General features: G+C 37.5%; 1 protein-coding gene across 1 annotated transcript; it reads right to left on the minus strand.

The window, feature by feature from the left end:
- Positions 1-71: 71 nt before the first annotated feature.
- On the minus strand, positions 72-18,402 carry LOC104909937 (rho guanine nucleotide exchange factor 10-like). The gene is made up of 3 exons (XM_010707784.2): positions 18,249-18,402; positions 7,464-7,606; positions 72-442 (listed from the first exon to the last, which is right to left on the minus strand). The coding sequence occupies exons 1-3, from the start codon at positions 18,325-18,327 to the stop codon at positions 260-262; spliced, it is 405 nt and encodes a 134-aa protein (XP_010706086.1). The 5' UTR covers positions 18,328-18,402; the 3' UTR covers positions 72-259.
- Positions 18,403-18,423: the final 21 nt, after the last annotated feature.

An 18,423-nucleotide genomic window follows, 5' to 3' on the forward strand; every position in this document is an offset into this window, starting at 1 on the left:
AAAAAAAAAAAAAAATCCACCTGCTTATCTATATAATATAAATTTAAAACCACTGAGGAAAACTGCTACTCAACAAGCTCATTGCATATGTCATTCTTTTGGGCAGACAAGGACTGTGATTTACTCAAGTAATCAGTCATGAGATAGCTATAAAGACAAAGACAGATGTTCTGATTCTGGCCTTATCTACAACTGTCTGGAAAATAACAGTGAGAGACAAAACAAAACAGTTGTTTTTTTTTTTGTTATATGGTGTGATTCAGCTACCTGGCAACATATTGTGAACAGGCGTGGCAATGTTAACATCCTGGAGGTGTTTCAGTGTCTCAGTGTGGAACAGGCGAAGTGTAGATCCAGATGTGAAGGCAATCCAGACTCCCACTCCAGCAACAGCCATGTGAGAGATTACCATACCTTCCTCTTGATGAGCTTCAAAATGGTTCTGTAAGAAAAACAAATAATGTTTGAGGAAATGTTACATCATTTAACCTTCATTATCAGCTTCTCAGTACAGGCACTCTATGTCCTCCATGCCAAGAACAAAGCTCATTTTCTTTGCTTTGCTCAGGATATGTCCTGACTGCTGCATAAGATTTGTTATTTTTTATGCTTACCTTTTTTTTTTTTTTGAAACATCGTATCATCGCTATGCAAAAATTCTCAGCTTATAAACCAAAGTTCAAATTAATGATTGAGCAACTCAACAGTAACTTAAATAATGTATTTATTACAAATTTTGCATGATGGGAACCCGGCAACCCCATAATAGCTGAGACTTAAAACATTTTATGCTTCTTTATTGATACTCCTTTGGGAAAAGTAATGCTAATGAGGTTCCTGGGAGCGGACAGATTTTTTTTCTAATATATACCTACAGCAGAAATCCCCTGACTGACAGGACTGGAGTTCCTTAAATCTTCCAGTCTGCTCTTCCTGTAGATGGGCATCTCATTCACCAAACTCTAGCCAGCTTGGACCTACCAGCCAGCCAGGACTACTGGTGAATTAGTGAAAGCAGCTTGGCAAGCACTTCCACCATTTCTTTCAGCACCCTGGGGTGAATTCTATTCAGTCCCATAGATCTGAGGTTGTTCAAGTGGAGTAGTAGGTTGTTAACCATTTCCCCTTGGATTGTAACGGTTTAATTCTGCTCCCTGTCTATCATTCAGCTTGTCTTTCAGCATATGGAGATGGCCTACACTTTTGCCTTCGAGACCTCATTCTTGCAGAATGTTCAACTTTCCTAGACTCCTTTGTCTTTTTAGAATTGCCTCCCAACAAGCCCTATCAATTAGGTCACTAAGTAGGCCAAAATCACACCTCTGAAAACCAAAGTAGCAGTTCTGCTGAGCACCCTTCCTTGCTTTCCCAAGGATCGACAACTATCATCTTATGATTATTTATTTATTATTATCATTTATTATTATTATTATATTGTGTCAAAGACAGCATCTTTTTCACTCGGACATTTCTCCATTTCTTAAATACTAGCTATTATGTATTTCTAGAGGTGTTGTGGTTTAACCCAGCAGGTGGCTCAGCACTACACAGTCATTCACTCCATTCCCAGTGGGATGAGGAAGAGAATCATGGAGAAAAAGCAGAACTTATGGGTTGAGATAAAACTATTTACTAAAATAGAGAAAAGGAAAAGGATAATACTTATGACCATACACAGATATATATTAACGTATATAACAAGGTGATGCACAAGCAGTTGCTCACCACCTCCAACTGATGTCCAGCCAGAACCCCAAGCAGAGGAAGAGAGAGATGAACTCCCACCCCTTTCAAAACTCTTTCTGCATGATGTCACGTGGGATGGAATATCCCTTTGGCCAGCTTAAGTTAACTGTCTTAATCCTGTTCCCTCCCAGCTCCTTGGGCCCTTTGCTGCATCATCCCAGACACTAAAGAAAGCAATTCCAACCTAGCTGAAGCTAAAACAAAAGGTCAAAGTGCTCCTTCTGATGACAAATAACAATGCCAGACTTTCAGGATCTAGTACCTGAATTTTCATCCTTGATTTAATGGCTTCACAGTTACAACTTCTAAATGGCTCTAGGAAGGCTGAAACCTCTCACATATTTGTGTTAACACGCAAAATAAAATTGCAGTAAAGGTCTCTAACCATTAACAGGAAGTAGCGATGTTCTGGTTTCATTTTTGTCTTCTAAGTAAGTAGTCTATGAAGTTAAACACAGCCTTTTAATGTTGTGCCAGCTATTATCAAATGCAGAGGGCTAATCTGATAAACATAACATTTCCCTAGCTAAATAAATAGCAAACTGTTCTTTGGATACAAACCACTCCCAGAGAGATATAGGAAGTAAATATCTGCACTAATATTCACAGTTCTTATTATATACTCTTAACTATATTCATAGATAAAATGCAAGAGTATCTCATTCCTCACTGTAAAAGCACACTTAGATTTTCTATGCATTAGAATTAAGAGCTACATTTTAGTTACTTTGCATCCCAATTTAAATAACACAATTCTCAGAATAAGCTCTTAGCCTAAGACAAGTATGTTTTGAACATATTTGGGTTATGCAGTTCAATTTCTTCAACTAAGTTCAATGAATAGATGAAGATCATAAATAAGAATAGAACTCAAAGCTTTCACAAAATATAACTTCTGATACCTTACTTAGAGGTCCTTAAGTAATAAAGTATGAAAAGAAAATTCACAATAGAAAATAATCCATAAACTACTACTTTCCACCACAAAATTGGCTTCTTACAGATAAAGGAAATTACTTTAAAAAATTGTTTACATTTTTTTTCTAACATTCAGTTATAAAAACTTCTCAGGCCACTGAAGTGAATCCTGCTAGCAATCCACACTGTTTGGAGTAAGAAGAAAAATTAAGCTGATCATAAAAAATTAATTTTCTCTGGTTTTCTGACCACGGACAACAATTCTGTGGGTGCAACTGTAAACAACTTCCACAGGCATTTTTGTCACATTCCATTTTTACCAGCTAACTCATTATACTCCCACTTTGTCTACCCTGCAGTTGGTACAGCTGTTTGTTGAAACGTTTGAAGAAAAACCATAATACTGTCAACACCACAAAAAGTGTATAAAAAGAACTATTCTTCTCTTTCAAAGATGGAACAGGAACATACCCAAACCTGAACATTCTTTTGCAATTGCTTATGTTTTTGTATAGAGGCTTTGACATCTGTTTCAATTACACATTCATCTGAAACACAATTTTTCTTCCAAGATTTTTTTCTTCACATGAAATACAATTATTAAGGACAAAAATGGCTTATTCTCTTTTTTAATAAAGGAATTGAGCTTCATTCCATTTTACTTTTCATAACTTCATTCCTTTCTGCCTTCTATTCAGATCCTTTTTTTGTTGTTTGTTTTTGTTTTTCTCAGACAGTCTTGTTCTAATTCTATGGCAACATCACAGAGGCAGAACGCTTTCTGGATGCCACAGCGAGTCTGTCTTGCAGTGGAGTTACACATAACTAACTATTGTTTCAACAGTGTGTGGCACTGCTGAAATCTTTCTTTTGAAGGGTTGCCCACTCACACCAAACAGCTGTGCCAAGAACTGAACTGCAGTTTTTCAAGCTTAATGAGAGATGCATAATGGGCATCATCACTCACAAAGTAAAACAAATGACTGACTACTTTTAAAAAAGTACAGTACTTGGGCAAAATACACTCAGGTATAGGATTTGTTTGGTTTATCCAGCTGAACATTTCAGCTTATTCTACATCCACTGTTAAATCAAGAATTGCTCATATATGGTTAGCCAATTTTTTAAAAACAAGACAAACCAAAGCAAGATGGAATAACATTCAGTTGGTGACTTTACTAAATTCTCTGGTTCTTTTCACAGTTATTTTTAAACAAGCACAGCCTGCCTTTGCAGAGCCTAAGGGTTTATAAGCACAGAGAATACTCCAGGATCAAGGTTAATACTCAACAGCAATACAACTCACAGATCTACGATCAAGACCAAGGACAAGTTTCTTCTTCTTAGAAAGAGTATAAGAAAATATAATTAAATATTTAACAACAGTTGTTGCATTTCACACACGTCCCATCCCAAGGGGCTTGAGGAATTGATGACAAAACCATTTCCTGAAATGAGGGTGACGTCATTGCAGCCTTTCAGTACCTAAAGGGAGCCTACAAACAGGAGGGGAATCAACTCTTTGAAAGGGTTGATAACAGCAGGATAAGGGGAAATAGTTTGAAGTTGAGGGAGCGAAGATTTAGGTTGGATATCAGGGGGAAGTTCTTTACAGAGAGAGTGGTGGGGTTCTGGAACAGGCTGCCCAGAGAGGTTGTGGATGCCCCATCCCTGGAGTGTGCAAGTCCAGATTGGATGGGACTCTGGGCAGCTTGTTCTAGTATTAAATGGGGAGGTTGGTGGCCCTGCATGTGGCAGGGGGGTTGGAGATTCATGATCTTTGAGGACCCTTCCAACCCTGATCATTCTGTGATTCTGTGAATTGAGAGTTTTATCCAAGAACCAAAAAAAAAAAAAAGTGAATAATATCCAAAACCAATACATCAGATGCAAAATCCGCTCATTAGGAAATAGATTTTCTTTTTTATTTTTATTTAAACCAGAGTCTTAGAAAAACAAGGAGGTGTGGAATGAGGTTGTTTTCAGAACATAATATACTCTGCACTTAGCAAATGCACAAGCAGTTAAATGAAGTAGGGAATGCCTTGCAAGATGGCAATAATGAAATGATCTTGAATGTACTAAAGAGACTGCATAAACAAAATCTTCAAAACTAGTCCTTTAAAATAGTTTATATGAGATGGAACATATAAAATACATGCACAATAATAGAAAGTAAGAAACAAGCAGCTGTAACTTGAATATGCAGAAATAAATGAGTTGCATAAAGGGAAGACTAACAGTTGAACACTGTGTAACATCTGGATTCTTGTTGACAAAGCAGAGATAATTAATATGCAGAAATTCTGAAACCAAATCTTTACTACTAACTGAATTACCTGTTAACAGGAGAGAACAGAGAGAGAATAAATATTTATTTGCTGCTATTTACCTCCCAACAGGAAAACTTATACTCTGCATGGTAAGAAAGACGTATCTCAAATATATTTTGGTTCTCATGATGGGAAAATATGCACCTTTGAAACAGTCTAAATTTCATAGAGTCACAGAATCACCAAGGTTGTATAAGACCTCCAAGACCATCCAGTCCAACCATCCACCTCCACCAACACTTCCTTACTAAACCATGTCCCCTAATACAACATTATGCATTTCTTGAACTGCTCTAGGGACAGTGACTCAACCACCTCCCTGAACAGCCTGCCCCAGTGCCTGACCACTCTTCTTAGGAAGAAATTTTTCCTTATATCCAACCTGAACCTCCACTGGCACAGCTTGAGGCCATTCCTTCTAGCCCTCTCACTAGTTATGTGGGAGAAGAGGCTGACCCCCACCTCGCCAAATCTCTTTTCAGAGAGTTGTTGAGATCAATGAGGTCTCCCCTGAGTTTTCTCCAGACTAAACAATCCCAGTTCCCTCAGCCTGTCCTCAGAAGACTCATTCTCCAGACCCTTAGATTAGTGAGCTGTTTAGTCTGATGAGATGATGAAAACAAGATTGGTACCTGTATCTTAGGATCAGTAAAGAAGCAACAGAAAATTATCACTTATTTGCAGATCTATGAGGAAGACCATATGTTATAGCATGCCTGTTTGTCTGAAATAAGCATGACTGTCAGCCCATCGTGGAAAAATTAATCACATTTTTAATTAAAACTATGTTATGAAAAGTATTATTCAACTCAGACAGACCATTTTCGCACTATTTCAAATATAACTATATATAGCTATAAAAGTAAGTGCATCTGATCTCTATAAACACTGGGTGTTTGGAAATGGAAAGAAACCTATGATCTGAAAAATGAAATTACTAGGTCTGAGAGTGACAGAATATTTATTTTACCTCTCTGAACTTCTGCTTTCTCTACTATAATTCACTATGCCATTCTGTATTTCATAAAGCTTTATATATTCTTTAGTCCTCAAAGTCTGTCTAATCCTGCTTTTGTTCTGCTGTGCCAAAACTGTACAGTATAATCCAAACTTTATCCAAAAACATCTATGAAGAATTTTATTATTGAATTAGATGAGAATTACCGAACTAATTTACAGTGATTTGGCCTTATATAACCAAATTCAGGAACGATCTGATTGTGCTCTACTACTGTTATGTATTTTTCAGTAAGAATCAGTGAGAGTCATAGAGTCATAGCCTGTGATTGAAAAGGACTTCAATGATCATCTAGTTTCAATCCCCTTGCTATGTGCAGGGTTGCCAACCACCAGACCAGGCTGCCCAGAGCCACATCCAGCCTGGTTAAAGGAATCATCACAGAAGTGTTTAGGACAGTAATTCTAAGTGTCCAAGAGGCTAATCCATTCCCCCAGTTAAGGCAGCTGGAAGTCCATCACAAGTACCTATCCAAATCCCGTTCCAAATCTTTCCCTTATCATAATACCCAAGCTAGAAACAATACAAGCATTAGAGAAAATACAAAGGAAGAAAACATAAGGTTCAAACATTTACTTAGATGAAACGAGTAATCCAGAAAGCGCAGATAAAAAAACAAGAAGAAATTAGAACATTCACTATTTCCCTGCAAACCCATGACAATGACTCACAGAATCAATTGTACTAAACAGACAATTGGTGGGAGAAAACATGATCATCAATGAAACAAAACAAAGCACACAATGAAGGAGGCCGTGATCTCACACAGATTCCCATTTGAAAGAATTTTGTGGCTGTAAACATCGTGGCATTCACTATAATTCTATCACAAATTAAAGGAGAGGTTTTAATTCCTCATATTTTGTAAAATAAACTTTAAGCCACTAAGATGTTCTGTTGATGTTATACTGTAGTTTTAATGGAAATTGATGTCTTATACTTTTTGGAAAACACAGTTGTAAACACGAGTTTGAATCCTTAACATTTTTCTGTTCTTCTACATGAAGAACATTTCTGTAGGCCACTGAGAACTAAAACTGATCCCAATTATATTAAGAAAGTAGAAGTCACATCTAACTATGCAGAGGCAGTCTCTTTTAATTAAAGTTCTCTGTAGTTAACAGGCAATTCCTACACGCTGGTTCTTTGCCACCTTTCCCTCCAATCTAATTTTTAAGCAAACCTCCCAAATACTCTGCAAGTACTTTATGGAAGCATGTCAGGGAAACAGAAGCAAATCTCCATGTAATCAGACAACAGCAAAGAACATTCACAGTTGAATTTTTCAGACTGCAGAGAGTGGGATTTAGCAGAACTGAAACCACAGTTCATGAAAACCTTCCCAAATCTTGAAGCCTCTAAGAAGAGATTTTAATGTCTAGATTTTACCACTTTTACCTTGCAGTAAAGTGTACCATATGAATAATTATTAATTTTAAACACATTACCTCTATAAAATGAGTCACTGTGCTGATTATAAAAATTTGTCCACCACATGCAGCCCAAATGGTATCTTCCATCACAAGCAGACTTCTAACAGGCAGAACCCCCAGTTTAACTGTCTTCTGAGGTTCCGTGTTCCATGTTCCATCTTTAAGAAAAAAGAATAAGAAAGATTGTACAATAAATAAAATTGCAATCCATGTTTAAAAAACTTCTGAAAGCACTGATCAAGAAGCACCTAGAAATGCAGCTGCACAAAGAATTCAACAAAGAATGGCCGTGGTGATATCACAGAGCCTACCATTCAGATCTTCATGAATGGCCACTTCAAGCTGCACTCTGATTTACATCTGTTTAATTTTAGATTTTATGGATAGCTTGTAAAGGTAATACAAACTTAAAGGGGAAAAAACGCTAATGTATTTCTTAACTGAACCATTTTTATCAGGATTAAATGATAAACAAGTAAGCCCACATTACTGTTCTCATATAACTGTTTTTCTTCCCAGAGAAAATGCAGTCAGAAAACCACTATTCTCCAGAAAGCAGTATTCTCAGAAAGCAGTGTTCTCCAGCTCAGGGGCTCACAAGAAAACTATTTCACAATAAATCAACTTTCAACTGGTCAGAATCACATTTCATGTGAAAAGTAGCTAGCCAGTTCTTTACAGTAGGTTCTAATGAGCTCCAATATCTCTCTAACTCTGCAAGCTGATGGAAGGGACTTTCTGCTAGCAGATGCTTCATAAAACAGGGGGGGAAGGGCTTGTTTATTTGTTTTGGTAGTTGCTGTTTTAATTACAACTGAATGCTCTGCCGTATTTTCACTTAGTTTCTATTATTCCCCTGTCCTGGTTTTGGCTGGAATGCAGTTGATTTTCTTCACAGTGGCTGGTGTGCTGCCACGTTTTGAATTTAGGATGGGAATAACATTGACAACACAGAGATGTTTCAGTTGTTGTAGGGCACTGCTGCACAGAGCTGATGATGTTTCAGCTTCTGGTGCTGGCCACAGTGAGGGGACTGAAGGTGCACAGGGAGCTGGGATACGACAGAACTTGGAGAGCTGACCCAGACGAGCCAAGGGGATATACCATAACATATGGTGTGATGCTGAACAATAAAACTGGGGGAGCTGGCCAAGGTGTGGGGTGCTGCCGCTCAGGGATTATTTCAGTTATGCATCAGTCAGTAGGTAGTGAGCGGCTGCTTCTACTTATTCCTTTTTTTTTTCTTCCTTTTCTTTGTCATTATCTCCACCCATTGGTTCTTGCACTTTTCCATTTTCTCCCCATCCCATTATGTGCAGGGAAGTGAATGAACGGTCAGTGGTGTATAGCAGCCTCTGCTGAGTTAAACCTCAACATCCCACCAGTGATAATCCATGGTATTTTCTGCCCACAGAAAATTTCTGTGCATTTAACACGTCCAAATTACACCATGCAAACACACACAGCATAATCAGTTATTGAGACCTTCTAAAAAAGCTGCATGCCATCACTTACCTCTCTAGTCACTTTCATTTGCCATCTCTTTGCAACTAGGATGAGCTGATTATTCTCTCTAAGTTTAACAGCTAGGGACATGCATCTTACATATATAATTTTTTATATACAAAACAGAATAATTATTTTAATACTTTTATGAGTTTATTTCTGTAGCACGAACTCACTGAACAATCTCAAATCCTACCTCCTGTCCTTTGTTTAGTATCAAAATTGGTTGCATCTGTTTTTATGTTGAGACTAAATGGTCCGAATTTCTCACTTGAAAGCCCTTTTTTCTACATAAACTGAAGAAATGTTGTTTACATTACATTACTTACATTACTGCTTCACAATAACAGTGGTAACAGCAATAACGATGTCTCTGCCTTGGAATACTTGTGATTGCTTCTGCCATCTGTGTTATACAGTCTTTGCCGAGTCATTCTCAGAATGTGACTGTGTTCTCAAAGATTCTTTGTGAAAAATGGCATTCAGTTTCAGACTGTTAAAATCATTTTCATGACTTCAGTTTGCAAGAGCGAAGCACGTTTCCAATCATTACCCTGCGAGCTCTCCCAGCAAATGTCAGTCACTCAACCTTCACTACTCATGTTTACCATTAGTAATAAAGTAACTTCTGGAAAAGTTTGCATGTGATAGCAACAACATTACTCTGAAATTAAATTATTAACTGCAGGCTGCCCACACCCCGTGAATGCTGGTAAGTACAAAGCCTTCCAAGAATAAAGCTGCACATGCATGTTTATCCTGGTTCTCATTGCCTAAGTTATACAGAGCAAAGAAACTGCAGCAGCATCTAGTACGTAGCACCCACAGATTTCCTTTTTTAGGGATGTAACAAGCATAAATCCAATATATTTGTATTATCTCTTCTGAAGGATAAAGACTGTGAATTTGAACAGAGAGCAAGCATGCTAAAGAAGAAGTTATCTTTTTCTCTTGTAGTTATACTTTCCACACTCAACACCACTTTACTGTACAGAGAAAACTGTTGATTGAACTCAACAGCTCTTAAACACATTCAGTCATTAATCTATACCTAATTCGTTGTTGATTCTCAAGGAACAAGTGAGCTGGGATTTTCAGGATCTCAACCTGACTCTGAGACTTCAACTTGAAATTTAATTTCATTCACCTAAGGCATTTCTTGATTATGTGTCTTAATGCCCTCAAATTCTATGCAACTCCTCAGCTAAATGTTAAGCTACTTCTTTTAAAAAATTATTATCTAGCATTCGTAGCAGTCTGAATGAAAAGGATAATCAGTACCAGTGTCAGGTGGATGTCAATTTTGAAATAAAATTCCTAAAACAATTTTCTACAAGGTAAGAAGATGGAGTTCAGATATCACTGTTATTTTACCTACAAAGAAAGTATACAGATACTGTAGAGAGACAATATGCAGTACATACATCAATATGTAGAATTTTGATTTGACAAATATATATCAAAACTCACTTCTCACAAACATATCTTTAGTACAACACTTGCTAATTCAGTTAGCCTTAAGATTTCAGAATGGAAAAAGAAAGGAAAAAAATGAGATAGAGACCAAAAGTCTTTTGTGTTACCATGACTTTATGCAAAGGAAAGACAATCCCACTTGATATCATTCTGGGAAAAATCTGGAGCTCAGTATCATGTTACCCACAAACCCCCACCATGTGATAAGGATATTCTGTTGTACTTTTATTTCTTTCTGTAGCCACTGCTGACCTCCTGATCAGATGGCATTCATCAGATGGCAAAAGAGGGCATGAGGAAGACTCTCCAGTCTGGTAATGAGGGTAGTATTTAAATGAGCTGTGTTCTTGTCTCTGCCACAATTAATGCTTAATTAATCATACAAAGTGGGGATGACACCAGAAGGAGAAATCAAGCAGTGCTTCTCTCTATTTTGTGGTGTTCAGGGAAATGGAAATCTCTTGAGAACTGGAAGCATGGGTACTAATCCTCTCAAGCAAGGCAAGGGATTAAGTCTCATAATCCAACACGCTTCTGAGAATGCTGTAACCACAAGCTCTCAGCTAAAAGCAAGGTCAAGACTTTATTTTGCTGACCAGGATTTTTTTTCCCCTCCATAGCCAAAATTACTTTAAAGTCTGAATCTAGTTCACAAATTGTTTCAAGACTGTCAGAATCACTGCCTCTCTCCCTCCAGATCTCACCAGACCCTATTCAATACCTGCCTGCACAGATTTCATGTTTATGACGATTTTTTAATGTTATCTTTTGATCCAAATTTCAGTGTTTCAAAAATCTAAGTGAAAAAAATATTATCTCCTGTTGTGTAAACAGCTGCAGGTTCATACACAGTGCAACAACTTAAGCGGCACTACTTATCTACTTAAAACTGGGTGCAGCCCTTGCAAAACGTATGAAAAGGTTTCATTTGAAATTATAAATATTTGGTTAGTCACTCAATTCATATATTGATTTTCTTGTAAGGAAAATTAAAAAAAAAGAAACAAAAAAGCAAGAAAGTAGCTGAAATAAAACTTTCATCAGCAAAAAATTAAAGCATACAACAGGACAAAGGCAGACCAAGAAGCCTAGTGTAACTTTCTGTAGAGTTTTATAAACTGTTTTGTGAAAAGCAGGAACTGATCAAAAGAAAAATAAGTGATGGAGGTTTACACATTGCCACTCACAAAAACCTGTCTGTAGGATGCCTGTGACAGTGTCCACAGAAATGGGGCTTAAAATTCTTCTCTACCGATACCTTGTTTCTGTTCTCTTTAATTTTGAGTAGATTTTCTGGATTTCTTCTGTCTCCAGTATACTGAAAAACTACAAACTCTTTTTTTTATCTACAAGGAAAGTATACAGATACTGTAGAGAGACAATATGCAGTACATACATCCTATCTCCAGAGGCTTGTCTGCATGCAGAAAAATCAGTTGCACCCTGAGCAAATAGAAGATCAAGTCCTGACACCTGTGGAAATGGGAAGAAACAGGGAAAAGAGTTTTCCTTCTACTCTACAAGAAAAACCTGTGGAAGTATTAACTATGCATAAGGATAACTGTATTTGTGAGATTTAGTGGACTCAGATATTAAACTGATCACATCAAAACAGGAATCTGTTATTACAGATAGATAGCTAATCCAAGTAACATGTCTGTCTGTGGCAGTCTTTATAAACATTACTGTAACAGAACAATTATCAGTATAGACTGCAGGCATAGATATTTGCAGGAATGAGAGGTGTCCACAAACAGAGTACAGGATCAAATACAGAAATTAAATACAGGGGTTTCTATAAATAACACGTTACAATTTCTGATATTTACATCCTGTATGAATATTTAAAACATGAGGACAATTTTAAGCACCTCTGTACCTACATACCGATATATGTTATGTCATTGTTTATAATATTCTCTGAAAATTATACTTTTCCATTGTGACATAGTTTACATCCTAGCACTGAACAGTACCCTGTAATGCCCATATCAGGCTGCTCAACCGCATCAATTTAAGATATCTTATGCTCATAATGTATCTCTAAAATTATGTATTATTTTTGTAATTTGTTGGTGCTTTCAAGTCTTCAAAAGATTACCTGATAAAATACAATTTACCTTCTCAGAAAGCCTTTTCACAGTTTGCAGTAGCTTTCCCTTCTTTTATGCTTTCAGTAGAGCTGAACTGTATACACTTTTTTGTTGGTAACTTCCTCTCTTGTTTAGCAGCACTATTGATGATTTCGACAGGAGCTGCCAACACAGCTCTGGGAACAGCGGTTCTTGGTTAATTTGTGCAGTGAAGCACAAACATTTTTTCCATCACATGGTACATAAACCAGCACTATTGAGGAGTATGATGGTAGCTACAGAACTAAAAAGAAGTTTAGTACTTTTTTTATTGCATGGAAATAAGCTGAAGGATCCAGATCTGCTCTTCTAAACAAGGTGTTAATAGGAAAGTCCTGCACTACACGTGAAGCAGCTGATTTTTCCTAACATGTAATAAATTCTTCATGCTATGTAGCTGACAGCACCCTATCTATAACAACACATAGAAGTGGCACTGGAAGCCCCAGCATGAGATATGTAAACAAGACAAACAACATCAACATATTTCTGATATCAAGTATTAGGAAATGATGCTAACAGCAATAACGTTGTCACAACAACAGTATTAGTTTCTTTTTCGGTATCACTGCTTTCCTCCAACAGCTTAATACAATTTCTTACTTTTCATAGCAATACCTGAACATCAGTTCTACCTCAGGTGTTGATCATCACATGCCAGAACTGCACTCTCCAGACACGTCACAACAGTGCACAGACCCACCCAAGCCTTGAAGTCTGATATCTTTCCACATATTCACCCTCTTGCATTTGTCAAAGTACATGTACATTCTTCAATTTCAGAAGACATCCATCTTGCTAATGAAATGATCTCTTTTAAATGTTTGACACTTCCTTTTAATTTTGTTCCTTTTCTTTGCTCTTAATCCTCTCACTGCATCACTGATGAGTGTCCTGAGGCCTCCATGGACAGCTAAGTCACCAAAACTCTCAAATATCTTCAGAGCTGCCTTCGTTTGTTACCAGTAAATTCTAACTAAAGAATGTAAAATTCTGCCCCATACATAGCCAGAACGACCTCAGTTTTTGTTCTCATAGCGCATTTAAATTCAATTATAATTCTTAAAGCTGAGCTTTCATTCATTTCTGAAACTTCAGGGATAGAGCCTAGCAGCATATACATATAGGAACAAAGTCTGAGAAATCTACTGGCAAAACACTGCTTTCATTAAAACATATAAGATGCTTCCTCTTAAGGATACGTGAACTCAGTTCTCTCTATGGCAAAAGACAACTCAAATCAAGCATCTTCTGACTTCCTGAGGAGACCTCCAACTACCTGGGTGAGGACTACTCAATGCTCCCAGTCACTTCTTCTTGTCAAAGCTGAACAGCTTTTCAAAGAACATATTAAAAAACAGGGTGAGAGGGCAACAGAGCAGAAGTTTATGTATTAAATAATCGTTTGAAATAAAAGAGATTTCTTCAGTTGGGGGTCTAGTGCCTTAGCCACTAGGATACTACATGAGAGACTACACATTTTCTTCCTCCTATTTTTTTTTTAATAAAAAAAAGAAACAAGACTCATCCTCAGGTAAGAAACTGATTATAGATGCAAGCTCTGCACTGTGAATCACAAGTGGAGAATGTCACTTCTCTAGCTCAGCAGCACCTAGAAGAAGGATGACATTAAGAAACATCACGTTTCAATTCCTCTTTGGCTCATGTGGACATTACTCAGAGAATGAGGTTGGAGCATGTCTAGCCCAAACCCTGATCAAGCAGGGACACCCAGAGGAGGATGCCCAGGTGGCTTCAGAAGGTCTCCAAGGAAAAGACTCCACAGCCTCCCTGGGCAACCCATGCCAGTACTCTATCACACACACACAAAGAAGGGAGTTTACTGATATTCAGGTATTCAATTGCCTCTTGCTTCTTGTCCTGTCCCTGGACATTACTGAAAGGAGCCTGGCTGCATTCTCTTTGCACGTTTCCTTCAGGTACTTATATAAATTGATAACATCCCCTCTGAAACTTATGTTCTTCAGGCTGAAGATTCTCAACTCTCATCATCTCCGTGCACTTCATACTGGACTCTTTCCTGCAGTTCCATATCTATCTGTCTTTCACTGAGGTTCCAGAACTAGACACAGTATTCCAAGTATGATTTCATCAGTGCTGAGCAGAGAAGTAGTATCCCTGAGCATGCCAAGTGCTGTGAATTACATTTTTTTGGGTTGAGCACACAAGGGCTTGCTGCAAGTCGTAGCATATGCAAGTGAGAGGCTACAGACTGCAATTATGTGCCTAGAAATTAGGCACTGTAGTTAAAGCAGCAAGCCTTCCTATTGCATCTGCTCTCACATCTTAACCAAATTTTTCTGAAATGATTGATATGTTACCAGTATTGTTATGAGTAATACGTTATAGTCTTCGTCATAGTCATTCTGAGTTTTTATTTCTTTTTCCTGTTTCTCTTCATATTTATTACAGAAACTTTATGGGAAGGAAATGTATATCACTGTCACAAAGAAAGGAAGTACCTGGAACTGACAACAGTATACCAGGAACAATATATATACATTTCCTAAAGACTGTGATTTCCTTTTCCTAAGATACTTTTGTGAATGGAAGTCAAACATGTGCTGACCTTTTTTGCTATTATGTCACTCAGAAAGCACATCTGCTGGGCTGTCTGAAATCATCACAAAGGGGTTTTTGTTACTTTTTTTTTTCCCCCTAAACAGAGACAATACAGTGTACTTTCTCTTTAACCTCATTTAGAAGTGTTTTTCCTGGACATATTCCTAATAATTTGGCCCGAAGCAAATATTGGATACACAATGTTTTGGAACGATAGCCACACAGTTGCTAGCCCTATAAACAGATACTCAAATGTGAAGTGTTGGATAAACTTTACAGCCCACATCACCACTGTTCTTATATAAACATTTAATGCACTAGCAGTGTTCTGGTTCCTCCCATTACTTTTCTCACTCATAAAAGATTAAGGATTACTGGGATAATTATTAAGGCTCCTATTTCTAGGATCAATATACTTAGTTGATCCCAGTTTGTTGAACTTACATACTGTTTCCCATGATATTTTCACTGATCATCTATGTTAGCTCAATTTAGGAACTAAATAGATTTTAAGATATCAGTGCCCATTAACTTTGCCTCCTAATTTGTTTGAATACATTCAGCTCCAAATCCTTTTTAACTCGTAAGTACAAGCACAGCAATACAGAGTTGTCTGAATAAACACGACTGCTCTCCATAACGGAAGAAATCACAATGTGAACCTTCATCTCTCCCTCTAACGCCGCAGGTGTTCCTCAGTTTACCATAAGTGTTTTTTAGTACCTGCTTTAAATTACTTCAGGACAAAGCTTCTCTATAGCCAGAGAGCACCCTGAGTGCCATCAACTGGAAGAAGCTCTCTTGTGGAGAAACTCAAAAGAGAACACTTGCTATTTCTAAATAAGCTGGAAGCTTACATGTAATAAACCATCTAAAAAAGCCATGAGCAAGTAGAGTAATTTGTTTACTAAGCACCACGTAACAGAAGTCATAGATCTTTGTACATATGAGCACTGAATTTCAGCAATTGAACAGATCCCTACATGCTTTATCTATATAGGAAGAAACATGGATTACAATTCTAATAGAAACTGATAGGTGGATTTTTATCCTGGAAGATTACTTCCTCCCTTTTATTCATAGACTATCACAATGGGCTGCACAACTAATTTACCTGTGCATCACACAGCATTTCTCTTTCTCTATGTAGGCTTCATATCAGAATGTCCTGTAATGTAGTTGGCTATATTTCATTTTCACTTTTAGATATTTCCTTAATCTCCCTTACACTGATAGGACAAGAAACAAGTTGGTTCATATATAGTTGAAATGTAACCCTCTTTGTAGAAAAGATGACAACACTGATGAATTACACGAAGCTCCTATTAGGCTGCATTCTCTGTCCATCCTATTTCACTACTCAGATTCCTTTGTTTGGTAAAATAGGTCAGTGCACATAAAAACACCCCTTCAGGGCTGAAGAATCACGTGATCATAGCAAGCCATAAGGAATACGAATGCTAATATGGGAGGCAGTTGATTTGCACTACTTTCAAGAGGCCTGGAAAACTGAAATACAACAAACACAGACCAAGCTGCAAAGGAACACACTACATGATGAACCAGAAAAAGAAAAAAAAAACAACACACGTGTTTCTCATTTCAGAGCTTCAGCTATCCTGAAACAGAATATGATGAGTTCCTAGAATATTCAGCTGCACAGAACGGTGCCTTGGAGGAAGAGAACACTATGACCCCCGTGAATACAATATAACCCCCTAGTTTATAATACAATCCTGTCTGATTAACAGCTCTGCTCCATTTTAACTGCCTCTGCAGAAACACAAGCCTAGGCATCCTTTCTTATCTATGCTACTAAGGATGCCACTCATGTTTTTCAAGTGGCACTTTTCAGACAAATTTGAGTGACAGCAATTGCACTCATCCCTTTCAGAGAAGAGGGCAGTTCAACTTTCTACCCCAGACAGTTACACACAGAAAATGAAACATCAAAAATGATGCTGTGAGAGTGGGATCAAGGTCTTCACTGCCTCCAAAACAATGAGAGATTTGCTATTTGGTGGGAAAAAAATGTAACAGTCTAAAATGCTATGTCTGATTTCAGACAGCTCTGTAGGAAATCCACTGTATTGAAGATGGCAACTGGTGAAGGAAAATCTCTTTCTCAACACATCTTTCAGATTCTTTGTAGCTTGGGAAAAAAAAACAAAACAGAAAAAAACCCATATCCTTTCCCAAGGTAAGCGTTCATGACAGTAGGTAATACAAGTGATATATTGTTTCTTCAACAGATTCTGGACCCCAAATCTGTCTCTCCAGTTGGAGGCTGGCACAGACTCAGTGGACAGTAGTGCCAGCTCTGTACTTTGCGGGGTGTCTCTGTGCAAACACTTCGCTTAGAGCTACGTAGAAACTCTTGTTTCAGACTGAGCAAAACCTCCTGCTTTTGAGCTGATCTGTAGATGTATGCAGTACTGTATGTATGTGGGATGTATGTGGGAAAGTTCTGAGACATCACGAAGAGCACAGACAAACACGCACACCAGCACTGAAGAAGCTAGCTCTGGCTCAGAAGCATTATCTGGGATTTTCCTTTACTTAGATTATTTTAGCCAATTATTTAGCTAGACAGAAAATAACTGGCAATGAAAAAGGAGATGCACACATAGGAAACATTTATATCTGTTAAATAAAAATTGAGTCATCGTTTCAAATGAGATATACAGAAATCTCTACCCATAGGGAATTTGCATTTCAAAAACACAGCTATTAGGAAGTAGAGTGGAATTAGCATAGCGTTATGTAAAATACAGTAAACTCTCTGTTATCAATACATTTCTGGACTTCTGTGATACTAAAGACAGGGGTTTAAACTGGGACATACATCAGTTCTCATACAACGTATTTTGCAGTAGCAAATAAAAAAATAGAACAGTATCAAATTATATAGTATTTTGCAAAATGAGAAATGAAAGTGTGAAACTAAAATAATTCAGAATCCATTTTTCCCCCTGTAATTGTAAGTAACCTTACAACCGAGCTTGTACAGAGGGGGAAAATATAATCATGGAAAACTATTTCTGCCAAAATATACTGACATGCAAGTTCCTCAGGATGTTATTGAATCATATCACTATGTTACCTTCTGTTTTTGTGTAGATTGCAATGTTTCCATTTACCAAGCCAGCAAACAGGTATTGTGACATACACGTCAAGCTCATGACAGTTGATTTTTCAGGAGTGAAGAAGTGTTGAAGTCGAATTTTCTTTGAGCCCTGGCAACTTTTGTAAATAGAAATGCTGTATATATATATATA

This window comes from Meleagris gallopavo, chromosome 2, assembly GCF_000146605.3.
Source record: "Meleagris gallopavo isolate NT-WF06-2002-E0010 breed Aviagen turkey brand Nicholas breeding stock chromosome 2, Turkey_5.1, whole genome shotgun sequence".
Taxonomy (NCBI): domain Eukaryota; kingdom Metazoa; phylum Chordata; class Aves; order Galliformes; family Phasianidae; genus Meleagris; species Meleagris gallopavo.

Bases quoted from the DNA above. Each gene is read 5' to 3' on its own strand.
- LOC104909937 (XM_010707784.2), bottom strand. From the start codon at position 18,327: ATGAGCTTGACGTGTATGTCACAATACCTGTTTGCTGGCTTGGTAAAT. The intron at 7,607-18,248 runs GTAACATAGTGA...TTTTTCTTAAAG, and splicing joins AATCTACACAAAAACAGAAG to ATGGAACATGGAACACGGAA. The intron at 443-7,463 runs GTAATGTGTTTA...TTTTTCTTACAG, and splicing joins CAGTGACTCATTTTATAGAG to AACCATTTTGAAGCTCATCA.